Source organism: Choristoneura fumiferana, chromosome 20 (genome assembly GCF_025370935.1).
Source record: "Choristoneura fumiferana chromosome 20, NRCan_CFum_1, whole genome shotgun sequence".
Taxonomy (NCBI): Eukaryota; Metazoa; Arthropoda; class Insecta; order Lepidoptera; family Tortricidae; genus Choristoneura; species Choristoneura fumiferana.
The window spans coordinates 16,207,814-16,221,031 of NC_133491.1; the positions used below are offsets into that span (position 1 = coordinate 16,207,814).

At 37.5% G+C, this 13,218-nt stretch overlaps 2 protein-coding genes, 1 long non-coding RNA gene and 1 other non-coding gene across 4 annotated transcripts in view; 2 read left to right on the forward strand and 2 right to left on the reverse strand.

The window, feature by feature from the left end:
* The window catches only part of LOC141439353 (major royal jelly protein 7-like), a 223,797-nt gene that overhangs the window by 107,168 nt on the left and 103,411 nt on the right, over positions 1-13,218 (forward strand). The gene's annotated exons all lie outside the window — the stretch shown is intronic.
* On the forward strand, positions 3,424-3,586 carry LOC141439472 (U1 spliceosomal RNA). Its single transcript, XR_012452597.1, has one exon. It is a non-coding gene; the product is annotated as a U1 spliceosomal RNA (small nuclear RNA).
* LOC141439287 (trypsin, alkaline C-like) lies at positions 7,849-11,161 on the reverse strand. Its single transcript, XM_074103544.1, has 4 exons — positions 11,055-11,161; positions 9,434-9,608; positions 8,639-8,894; positions 7,849-8,184 (listed from the first exon to the last, which is right to left on the reverse strand). Exons 1-4 carry the CDS (start codon positions 11,092-11,094, stop codon positions 7,879-7,881), a joined length of 777 nt encoding a protein of 258 aa, XP_073959645.1. The 5' UTR covers positions 11,095-11,161; the 3' UTR covers positions 7,849-7,878.
* LOC141439289 (uncharacterized) lies at positions 11,301-11,713 on the reverse strand. The gene is made up of 2 exons (XR_012452579.1): positions 11,548-11,713; positions 11,301-11,475 (listed from the first exon to the last, which is right to left on the reverse strand). It is a non-coding gene; the product is annotated as an uncharacterized lncRNA (long non-coding RNA).

The following is a 13,218-nucleotide window of genomic DNA, read 5'->3' on the forward strand; positions in this document are numbered from 1 at the left end:
TAACCTCCTCCTTTTTTTGAAGTCGGTTAAAAATAGTTAAATAATCTCTATCACAAACAATCTAACCTTTAATATCCAAACATAACCTCAAAATTATTGCACTGCAAACCTACTTGTACAGTCAACAAAAGCGCCACTTCTAAACAACACACAGTGTCATCCCATACCGAAGCTAGTTCCAAATTTTGCCACCCGCAAAACTAACATTGCACCCCCTACTTGTTACATTTTCTGAACTTAATATTTATAAAATTAAACTGTATCATCCACATACCTTCAGTTTCTGGATCTGGGCTCATTTTGGTGTCTGATTCAATGATTTTTCGATATTTTTTCGAGGTTTTGTGTCTTATCTCGGCAGTGTTGTGTTGATGTGTCCCGGTTTTGGTCCCGTAGGTTGGACGCATGCGCGGGATAGATATTGATCTGTCCGGGATAAGAACTAGGTAGTCTAGACCGCAAGCAGCCTAGGTTCCAAATAAAAGTATGAACGGCAAAGTGTAAATGTCAAATTCTTTTCTTTGTCGACTTTTTGTAAAAGGAGTGTAAATGTCAGACTCAACTTTTTTTCGATCATCGACGAGTTTTTATTAGAAAAGAATGTCTCTGGAATGGAAGAGGTCTCATTTAAATATCGTCTAGATCATTTGATGGTGCCTGGAAGAGATGGCTCTTGCGATAAGGCCGCCTATTGTTTACCTTGTAATTTTCATTCTGTGTACCTTTTTTCTGTATCGCTTACTATTATTGTATTGTATTGTATTGTATGGTGCAATTTTAGGGTTTCGTCTCAAAAGGGAAAAAAACACCCTTGGACACCTTATTGTCTATTCTCTGTCTGTTTGTTTGTCTGTCTGTCTGTCCGTCTGTCACGACCCTTTTTCTCAAGAAAGTATATGGAGATATCAAGATAAAATTAAGCAGAAATTGAAACAGTAAAAAAATGTAACTTCTAAGTCAACGCAATCGCAAAATACGCCATTAAAAATGGTATTTCCATACAAATTCCGTAACCGCTTTTTTTACTTTCGGTTGTTCTTGACCTATGTATTTTTTTATTTATCGATGTAAAAACTAGCTTCATCCCAGCCTATATACGTTGCATTGCTAGGCACAGGCCTCCTCGCAGAATGAGAGGGCTTGGGCCGTAGTTCCCACGCGGGCCCAGTGCGGATTGGGAACTAAAACTACTAGCTTTTGACCGCGTGGAATTCGGTTATCGCGCGCTGTTCCTTGGGGAACTATGCATTTTTCTGGGATAAAAAGTAGCCTATGTCACTCTCTGGCCCATAAACTATCTACATGCCAAAAATAACGTCAATCCGTCGCTCCTTTTCGACGTGAAAGACGGACAAACATACAAACACACACACTTTCACATTTATAATGTTAGTATGGATATTTATTAGGGTCTTAATTTACTAACTACTGAAGTTTGGTTTTGTAGTTAAAATACATACTATGTTTTGTGGTACTCTCTTTAATTAGGGTATTTGCATTAACAGCGGACGATAATCGGCTCAATGAGGTATTTGTATGCCGGCACTAATTAAAAGCTTGTCCGAAAAATTTCGGGTACTTCTATCGTAGGTAGGTACCGTTCTATTATAGTACCTTAAGGGATAAAATAATTCCTTTGTAACAGAGTTAGGGGTTAGTTTTTAGGGTTCTGTACCTCAAAAACAACGTCCTTTTTTTTGGGCAGTCGTGTGAAAAAATCGGTAAATAAAGAAAAAGTGTCCTGCTTTTGGTAGTTTTGTGACCATTTTTCTTTCAGTTTGTTTCGCACACAGATCGAAAAGTATCAATTCAAAATAATACACAGTTTTAATTTAACTGTACATCTAATTTCAGAAAGCCTATATAAAAATGCTGTAAGTAATATTTTGAGTTAATGCCTTCAATCTAGATACGCGATACATCTCCACAAAACTGAGTCATAAAATTGGTGTGGACAATTGTAGATAAGACGATTTAGGCGATGAAAATTAAATCTTCTTATGAAGTTATGAGAAAGACTATATTAATAACAATTTTACCCGATAGATGGCGCGAGAGGTATCTAGTTTTAAAGCATGATCATGGAATGTATAAGTTTATAATAAATATAAGACTCTACCCCTACTAGCTTAGAATTCTTTTATAGCTATCCCACGGGAACTATGCAGTTTTGTGGGATAAAACTTGAACCCATTGCCGATTATCTTATAACTGCATACATCTAGCGCCATCTATTGAAAATTTTTGTTACTAACATCTCTAGGTAATATGACCAAAAAAAAAAGTTTCATTTCTAAATTAATTACAAATTATAAACCAACATTTTGTGTGAACTTAACCCCAACAGGCTGGTCAGTTAGGATTGATGATAGAGCGGGTTCTGCACCAACAGTTGTCGCTATGTATCGACGGCCTCGAGACAAAATTAAAACAGATTTCAATTTACGAATGAGGATGTGGTTCACCCGTCACCAGTAATTAGTAAAACATGTTAATTTAACTTTATACTCATGTCTTATGAGCGTCCGAATGCATTTGAAAATATAACATTTCACAATTTTGTAGAATTAATTTTGGTCACGTCACCAGACATTGTGTTACATAAACTCTATGACTGGTGTAACAGACCCTTATCCATTAAATGAAAAGGAAACAATAGTAGGTATTGAATCACGTGAAAAAAAATACTTTGTGTACAGAAATGTAGAGCTCAAAAATGTACTTTCATGTATCTATTGTCAATATATATAGAGCAAAATGTATTGTGCATTATATTATAAGTTATAATGCACAATATATTTGCTCTATATTTATTACACTTTTACTTAGTGACTAACGACATACTCATAACTAACAAATTATTAATATAAAATGAAATTGAGAGATGTAAATTAGTAATAAACTAATCCAATAATTACATTGTTACCCACTCGATTGACTTTAAATTTGATTCATAGATAGAGCATACAATACTAAAGTAGCGTTACTTAAAAGGTTGATGAATAAAAATGTAATTCTCTACAAAAACTTATTTTTAACAGTTCTCTACTTTGTTTAAAAATTGCGCTAAAAATCATTTTATGTCTCAACTACGAACTCTACATGCGAACCTTCGATTTTCATGTTATAGTAACTGTAGGAATAAATAAAATATATATTATAATATAAATATAAATAAAATGTGTGAAATGACTAAAATGTAATAACCGCTTTGAGAATAAAAGTTTATTTCTATTTTACTCGAGTCAGTTGTCCGATAAAGAACTCAAGCCAAATCGAGTGGCACAACCATTACAAGATGGCCGCTCGATTAGTACCCCAACCTGCCGCTAGATGTCACTATCAAGTGCCGAACGAATCCTACATCGCGCTGTTAAGATTTTTCCTGTTTCAATGACCCTCTCAGTTCAACGTTATGAAATCATACTTACCTGGCATAGGAGACACCGTGATCAAGTAGGCGGTTCTCCCAGGGCGAGACTCTTCCATTGCACTGCGGTTGGGTTGACCCTTGCGATTATCCCTAATGCGGATAACTCGGATGCGTAATTTTTGGTAGTGGGGACTGCGTGCGCGCCGTCCCCTTCATAATACATTACAAAGTAAGTAGTAATAAATAACAGTTAGAGCTCTCTTACTACAAGGTTCTATACTTTATACAACATGTAATGTTAAAGTTGTTACATAAACTAACAAGAATAATAATATAATATAACAGAGTAGGAAATATTGCTTTTCGTTAAAGTATAACAACATGTAGAGCGAATGTTAAAACTTCTCTAGTCTTCAAAATGTAAGTACTGCATTATAACTAAATGATTCTAGTTAAGAACAGCTCAAAAATAATAAAAGGACATACCTTACGGCGATTTGGGAACCTAGTCCTCTGTTTTGAATTCGGTAAAAAAAAGATCCAAACAAAATGTTCTAATTTTTTCCTCCTGTATTTCTTTCGAAGTAATTTGAGGCTTAATAAACTTTTGCTAGTTTTTACCCCAGGCGTCTTCCGCGATAAAAATTAGCTCTGGCAGCCGAGCTGAAGTTCCGGGATTTAAATTCACATGGGAAATCACATAGACTTGAGTTCAGTGTCGTCCCGCTTATGCTAGTAGTATTTATCACGTGAGCAAGAGGGACGGTTTGACACGATTCCCAGCTTTCGGAACAAATTTCTCCATAGCAACTAAAGCGAGTTCTTTCTTAAAGCCGTAATCTAATTAATAAGTTAATGTCAGCCGTAGCCGTCCACTGTTGGACATAGGCCTCCCCCATAGACCTCCAGTTGCTTCGGTTGGCAGCGGCCTGCATCCACCGTGAACCCGCAACGTGCAACGTGGCGCGTTACGACCATAAACATATTCATCTAACTCGAATTCAGTTTCTAATATAAAGTTAAATGGTCAAACTATTGAATTTGTAAAATCAACAGTATTTTTTAGGAATAACGCTCGATTCTAAACTACAGATAGATCTGAATTTTGTATCCGTTTCATTTGTAATATTTTTTGGAATTTTATTATAAAAACGTACGACTTTTTGGTTTTAGCCAGTCTGCAAGATGGAACTTTAAGCTTCCCTGTGTTTCTAGTAGCCTTTGGCTTATCGACGTTAGTGGGAAAATCACATATTATGTTCTTCCTAACATACATGATTATTTCAAAAACATAAAGCGACGGCTGGGTTAGGATACGGATTAAGTGCTTGTTATAGCCTAAATTGAATAAAGATATTTTGACTTTGATTCAATTATCTAAATTACAGTAACTCATTCACTTACTCACATTCACTGAGTTAGTCTTGAGTTTCGCTTTGCACTTTAGTACAAGAACGTTTGTATTTAACTCAAACTGTTTCTAGTAAATACAAAGGGCGTACCTAAAGGGTATTTATTTCCCTAAACAGACTTGATAAAGGGCCTGAGGCGATGAAGGGCTTTTGCTCCACTACCTTTTACCTCCGGCGGGACCAAGTAGTGGGGAAAATAGGAGAGATGAATATGAATTATTCTTTCGAATGCGGAAGGTAAAAACAAAAACTTCCATTCTAGCCTCCTTTGTCCCAAACAATATCAATAACGCGGATTAAGATAAAAATGCAGGTGTTGTGTTTCGGCGTGGCGAGTAAGACAGCCGGTGAAATTACTTGAGGTATCCCGTCTTAGGCCTCTGCAATCCTCCTGGTGTTGGGCGGTGGTGATCTCTTGCCATCAGGAGACCCACTTGCTCGTTTGCCATCCAGTCGAATAAAAAAAATGCAAAAGACAACTATAAATTTTACACCGATCAGTGCTAAAACATATCGTCACTACTTTGAAAAAATCTCGTATCTCAAATCAATATGTCAACAAAACTGAACCTTGAAAAAATGATTATAAAGTTCACTCAGAAATTTTTTATTCTTTGAGATACGAGCTTTTTTAAAAGTAGTGACGATATGAAAGGTTTAATATTCTTGTTGCACCGTGATAGGTACCACGTACTGCAAAATTCGAACTTCGTTTCTTGCCGTCCCGCTGACTAATATTATTTAATATGAGAGTGAGACTGAGATTTTTAATAGTATAAAAACAAAAAAAAAAAACTTTTTATAGTCTTAAGTCATAACATAACACTAACCATAGCAAGTCTTAATACTAACTATCCTATGTTAAGCGTTACTTGTGTTTTGTAACTTTATAAACCAAGAGCTAAAGTGCCGACAAACTGCTCTGTAGTTTGGCACATCAAATGTAAATTAAAAATGTAACTCTTAGCAGAAATAAACTTTTCTATCTATCTTTCGTACGTACAGCTCAATCTGTTCCTACATAACCTAAACAGCTTAAAAAAGTTAAAAAAAGGCCCAATATTGTCATTTCAAAGTGCAACATCTCGAATAGGACTAAACTGGTGTTTATTAAACATAGCTAGGGACAAGCACAATAAAATTCACTTCCACGTTAACAAGACCGCATTGAAATTGGTCCATCTGTTTGAGAGCTACGATGCCACAGACAGATGAACAGACATTGGTGTCAAACTTATAACCCGTTCTTGGTGTCGGGAGTTAACAATGCCTTACTTACATACGGACCAGCGGATAACCTCGACAACTGTAGCTAAAAACTTAAAACGATCTTGCTTGCGATTGGCTAATTTAGTTATTTAATTTTTAACAAATAAAAATCTTGACACAAATGTCTAAGTTGTCAAACCTTACAATACTAGCGCCAAATTAGTCTATAGCAGAAACACCTAACGCTGATTTCTTAATAAGGGGCCATCCTTAAATAAAGTCAAAGCCATTTTGATTATTCTTAGACCCCTCTGCCCTCCTCGTCACACTTATTACTATGATGAAAAATCACAAATATTTTGTTTTTGTGTCACAAATCGTGAAAACCCCCCACCGCCCTAAAAGTGTGAAGTAATTAATGGCCTCTAGTAAAAATTTGTTACTCTCTTCACTTTTCCATACTCCGTGATCTCTAAGAGAATTAATTTCTTTCATCTTGCTTTTCTTTTATTTAATATCCGACTATGTTTTTTTATCAGAGAGCAGCCGCGACAGTAGGGCCAACTTAATGGGCTTAACATCAAAGGATTATCTTGTTTAATCTCATCTTTATGGTTGCCATGTTATCTTTCTTGGATTATTAATAAGTAGTTGGGATTTACTGGTAAGATATTTTTTCCTGATTTTCAAGAAAGTACCTAATGGTTTCGGTTTGGTAAGCGATTATAGAAAACACATCAATTGAAAATTACATTCGCTATTGAAAAATTGATCTAAATTTTAAATGTGTATAAGTAGTCATGGAATAATTAATTCTCTTCTAACCATTGAGAAGAAATTATGTGCTACAAACTACTTATATAGCTTTTGTACGTGCATGGATTGCAAACACTTCCGAAAACTATTTTTGAGCTTGTTAACTCAATAATTGATATCAAAGTTGTATTTTTGGGAGTTCCAATTATTGACAACTAGCGCCATCTATGGTTATTGTTTGAAATATTTGTGAAGCAACACTATTTTGGTCGTTATTATTAATGAGTACATGCATAGAGCACCAAATTTGGTGTTATACTATTTTTATCACTAAGATTTATTTTATTTTCTCAAATAAGTGGCTGTATAAAGGTTTCATTTTCTTCTCAATATGTATCTACTAGCGCCATCTGTAATATCTTTGAAACAACTGCAAAAAGTTATGTTTGCACGGAGAGTATTAAGGTGGCTTAGTAGTACGTAATGTTTTCGTTAGATGGCGTTATACGTTCACAAAATGAGACTTCCGTGGCCTAGTGGTCCTGTAATAAAACCCCACTTTATGCTTTTTAGGGTTCCGGAGCCAATTTGTCTGTCTGTCCGTTCGTCCGTATGTCACAGGCATTTTACTCGAAAACTACAAGATGTATATCAATGAAATTTGAAGAACAAAGCCGCTGCTATTTAGTTTTGTAGTTAAATTACAAAAATAAATATTTATAGGGGGAGCACTCCATACACGTAACAGAAAACGGAAATAATCGCTCCCAAAGTAGCAAAAATTGTGTCCCCCCCCCTCTATCTTGTAAACCTGTGGTCAAAAAATATGCATAAAATATGGAAAGGAACGCTTAATAAATAATACTTTCAACGAAAAATGGTTTCAACATGATCGGATATACCTTCCGTTTTTGAGTTATTGCCGAAAAACTGCGCTTCTCAACAAAAGGACGTAAGTGCCGTGAAGATACGCTCTTTTTCTGGTAATAGATTTTAAGACTGTAGTAAGTGTTTTAATTGTGTTATAACTCACATAATACTGGCTACGGAACCCTATCTTGGGCGTGTCCGACACAAATTTCACAATAAAAACACAAGTGCCATTAAAAACATTTTTAATTGAATCATTTACACAGCTATCTCGACGATCCAGGGTGTGTAGGGTGCCACAGCGGTGCTGACGCCAGGATAGGTCTCATTCGCACACCCGTGTCCCCACGATACTACGCCGACCAGGATAGTCCCGTAGTACAACGGGCCACCAGAGTCTCCTTGGCAGGCGTCGCGACCACCAACGTTTAAGAGGCCAGCACAGATCATGTTCTCTGTCACAATGGCAGGGTTAGGGAGCTCCAAGTACCGCTGAGCACACAGGGCATTGTTGATTGTGTAGATGGTGGTATCAAGGAGAACGGACGACGCCGTGCCTCCTTGCTGTGAAGCAAATAATAGGTTCTTAGTTAAAAAAAATATATAGCTATTTTTTTGTTAACAGCACTGGTATACTTATCCGATGTAATGTAAGTAGATAATTAACACCAAACTTCAGTTATTTCGACCACCGGAAGTGAGTAAAATTCGATTTGCAATACTTTACCGAAATCAAATAACAGCCTAGCTTTTAACAAAATTAAAGCCTGCAGAATGATCTGCCAAACCTTTACAAGTTAGCACATGCCAAGAAGCACATAACAGAGGGAAATGGAGGAATCTGAAGGAAGCCTACAAGAAGCCTACTGCGAAGAAAGGAAACAGCAGAATCTCTATCACTATCTCTCAGTGAAAGCAAGCACGAGTAAATGATTGTATGTGTTTAGTTAGATATGGCACGTCCCCGGTCTAAATTGATTCTGTGGAAGCAGATTCTAAGTTAACTGATGTTACTTACTGTTGTGGTTCCCCATCCAGCGTGCACTACTGGCACATTATCAGGCAGGACAGTCCCATGAGCTGCAATAGTGACTTGCTGCACCACAGGGGTGTAGACTAGGGGTTCGATCAAACGGACCACAGTGATGTCACCGTCTGCGCCTAGCTGGCCGTATGTGGGGTGATTGAACTCGATTTCAACGTAGCTGATGACTCCACCGGTGTTGCGGTAGGTGCTGCCAGCGCGGATGCGGCGGTAGGCGGGGGAGTAGAGGCTGAAGAAGAGTAATTTTACTGTGTTAGAGATGAGAGAGAAGAATTGTAAAAACACAAAAATGTCGCAGATGAACACCAAGTTCTCAAAATAGCACCGTAGATAGTCTGGCTCAATAAACCAAATTAATTTCTCAGTAGCTGCTAAAAATATAACTACCTCAGATTTTTATTACAGCAATGTGATGTGTATTTAGTAGTATGTCAAAAACGGTCTGCCTGCCGTTTCTGTTTGTATAGAGTAGAAAACCTGGTTAATATCCAGAAAACTAGCAAAAACAAGCTCGATATTACTGTTTCCGTAAAAATAGTTCTGTTCATTGTTTCCTACACAGAAAGCTGGTTATCTACCATTAGTTATCAAATTAACAATTCTTGGCGTTTGAGGCTTGAGTTTTTGCTAGGAAGTCTTTCTGGCAACGATCTTATGTATGATAGGAAAGTTGAAAGTTCTCAGAAGTAATTAGAACTGACCTGATATCTTCACTTACCATAAGTAAAAGGTCAAAAGTCAAGACTATTTCATGAAGATAGCACTTACATCCCAGCAAAGCAATGCGCAGCGGAGACTAGATATCTGGTGGTGAGGATGTTGGCGGCGCAGGACTGGCTCCAGGCGCCTGTGAAGATGCCCAGGGACTCCGACTGGACGATCCAGGGGTAGCGATCGATGGTGGTCGGCTGGCCGCCGACTATGCGGTTGGCGGAGGCCACAGCTATTGAAGAATTGACCAAAAGGAAAGAAGAATGAAAGGAAACTGCTCTGTTTGCGCTCACGGGAAATAGCCAAGTCTATTGGCAACTATCTTAACCTTTTCGCCGCCACGTCAAATACAAAAAACATCACCCATACGCCGCCAGGCTTCTATATTGCAATGCCTAAAATTCAATCCTAACACAATGGAACGAAGGTTGCTTTTGCATTGAAGTATGGACGTATATATAGGTCGTTGGCGTGGAACCTGCGGTGCGTATGTACGAGTCGTTATGAGTCGTTGGCGTCGAAAAGGTTAAAAGATGGTTCTGCTTAAGGAGCGTGTATATCTTTTTCTGTTTTCTGCACAGTCGAACAAATTAAATCATCACCCAGGTTGGAACCTTTGTGCTACTAATATCATGTTGACATCTCATACTTTTGTTAAGGACATCACATTGAAATTGATTTTTAAAAGGTTCCACCCCGGGACATGATTCAATGAGGGCTATCGCGTATGAATCCGCCGCTAGAGGCGCTAGTGTAGCGTGAGGTCTCCGAAATGTCAAATCTCATAGTTTTTGGGTGAGCTACGCGTAGATAATTACAATAATTTTGTGAATATTTTGCAATATCTGAAATGTTCGTTCCGGGGAATGAATGTCTGTTTTTGAGACAGTTTTGTCTTTCGGAAAAGTGTATCTAACTGGTGTTAGTGTTAAGGGAATGTACAGAATAAAAAAAGTGAAAAGCGCCTGGGGAAGAAGATTTTTTCATTATCTTTTTTTGTTCTTGTCTGTGTTTCACTTCCCCTCTCCACTTCATCTATATTCCCACTTCCCCACTAATATAATAAATATGAAAAGTCTGCTTGTTTTTACTTTATCACGTCTAAACCGCCGAACCGATTTAGGTGAAATTTAGTGTACAGATAGTTCAAGTCCCGGGGAAGGACATAGGATAGTTTTTATCTCGGAAATTGTCATAGTTCTAGCGGGATACTGAAAACCGAATTCTAATTATAATTATATTATAATTCTACGCGGTAACGGCTAGTACATTATAAATGCGAGCTTCTGAGTGAGTGAGTATGTTTGTTACTCCTTCACGCTGGAACGGCTGGACGGATTTAGATGAAATTTGGTATATAGATAGCTGGACATCTGGAACAAAACATAGCCTACGTCGTAAACATAGGGTCCGATATTCCCACGGGATAGGGATAAAATCTAGAAATAACAACCGCTGATCATAAGAGTCATAAAATTTGACATGATTGTTTTTAATGTAACGTCAATGAAAACCACGATTTAAATTTCGGGAATTCCTATGGGAATATTTAAAAATCCCAAAATTTCAATTCAGCTGCTGTATCTAATGATTTACGTGTGCGAAGCCGCGGGTTCTTTATATTTTTATTAATCGTTTTTTTCCCATACACAGTAGGTATCTTAATAATGGTACATACCCACAAAAAGTCCCAGCGCTAGGATCACACGCGACGCCATTTTTCCTCACCAGAAGATAAAAAAATTTTATTACACCTATTTATAACGTTATTTATCTATAATCTAAATTGTGCTATAAAATTGACCTGATTATATGTAGATATGTACACGCGAACTGTTCTCTGATAAAATGTCTAAAAAAACTAATGTCACTTACTGTTAATTAAATAACATTACCTACCGTTGTAATTTTTTTCGTTTTGGTAGTTCTTGCTTCGGTGATGAAGTCGGCTGAGTAATGTTTTTGTTACACGATTCTATACGGTGTTATAAGTTTGAGCGCTGTGTGTGTCTGTCTGTCTGTGGCACCGTAGCTCTTAATCGGGTGAACCGAATTGAATGCGGTTTTTTTATTGGAAAGCAGGTTTTCTAGCAATGGTTCTTAGACATGTGTTATTAAAATCAATTCAGCCGTTTTTGAGATATTGACCTCTTAAAGAAATCGGTAGGTACCTGATCACCGACTAAAAATCATGGTGCGCATTGTTTCTCATCAAACGTTTTCTGAAGGTGACTGTACCAACTTGCGACCTGACCGTCGTAACCACAGATATAGATTACACTAGATTACGCAAATGCATCTACTTCGCGTGTCCGAACCCCGACCAAAAGGTCGGGTTGGCCCCATACAAAGACTAACCGCTAACTGACTTGTCATGACTATTTATAGTGACTGACTCAAGCCTCACGGCGCGGGCGGGCGGCGCATTTGAATCGATTTTGCGCGGACATCGGGGAATTCACATCGCTAATTCGCTCTTGAGACGTCACAGTAGATATATAAAAGTGACACGGTTGGTTTTCATACAGATTGAGGTGTTTGCGTTATCTAGTGTAATCTATATCTGTGGTCGTAACAGTATCTGATCCTAAATAGTACCCATAAATAGTAATAAACCAATTTAGTTGAAATTATCTATTCACGTGGCAGGCAGGTGTGATAACTGTGGAATCCATCACAACAAAATGGCTACTTATTCTAAAGCCAGGTTTCCAAAATTATGATTAAAGTTATCCGGTTAGCAATACACTACGGGGCTACTGAAGAAGTAGATGTAATAGATCATTAAAGCCCTGCTATGTATTACCACTTGGGTTAATAGGTTCGCAGTGTACTAGCATGACTTTACCTACAATACGACGACTTACAATGTGACGGATTGGACGACCGGATGGCCAAGTGCTTAGAGAACCTGACTACGAAGCTTAAGGTCCCGGGTTCGATTCCCGGCCGGATATACTTGTGTGAATAACACGAATGTTTGTTTTCAGGTCTTGGATGTTTTTATATGTATTTGTATGTATGTAAACTCTTTATTGTACAAAAGAAAAGAAACAAAACACAAATGACAAACTTTGAGATACTTGTACAAAGGCGGACTTTTTAAGTATGTATTTAACTATATAAGTATGTTTATCCGTTGCCTAGTATCCGTAGTACAAGCTTTGCTCAGATTGGGACTAGGTCAATTAGTGTCAAGTGTCTCATGATTTATTTTTTTTTATTTATTTATAATAATACACACACTCGGAAAACGATGCAAATATGCAAAACTTCGTCATTATGATCATAACACTCGTAGGACCTCAGCTGTTGGACACAGGGACACAGGGCTCCCCCATAGACCTCCAGTTGCTTCGGTTGGAAGCGCCCTGCATACACCGTGAAACTGCGGCTTGGTCATCCGTTCAACTCGTCGGTGGACGTCCTACGCTGCGCTTTAAATAGTTATCTTCTCATTCACTCTTTTTGTAAAAAATAAAATTAAATGTAAACATGATCAATAATTAAAATATGTGAATTAAATTTCCAATTAAAATAAATAAAAAACAGAGAATTAAAATATCCCAAGTTGGCAACACTTTTCGTTTTTAAGTTTTTTAAGTTCCTTTTTTAAGTTGTTTACTTATTTTAGCGATTTTCCGGTACGACCAGCATAATTGTGACTTTTAGGTAAAAGTAGTCAATTGGGTGTTACGTAACGTCTCGGAAGGGGGGAGGGGGGTTAAGAAAAACGTTACGGTGCGTTACGTGGGGGAGGGAGGTCAAAAACCTTAAAAAATGGTGTTACGTATTGCCTGAACTGCCCCTTATGATTTGTCATTTCAATATATTATAATATC

Bases quoted from the DNA above. Each gene is read 5' to 3' on its own strand.
- LOC141439287 (XM_074103544.1), bottom strand. From the start codon at position 11,094: ATGGCGTCGCGTGTGATCCTAGCGCTGGGACTTTTTGTGG. The intron at 9,609-11,054 runs GTATGTACCATT...ATTCTTCAATAG, and splicing joins AGCGCTGGGACTTTTTGTGG to CTGTGGCCTCCGCCAACCGC. The intron at 8,895-9,433 runs GTAAGTGCTATC...ACTCTTCTTCAG, and splicing joins GCGCATTGCTTTGCTGGGAT to CCTCTACTCCCCCGCCTACC.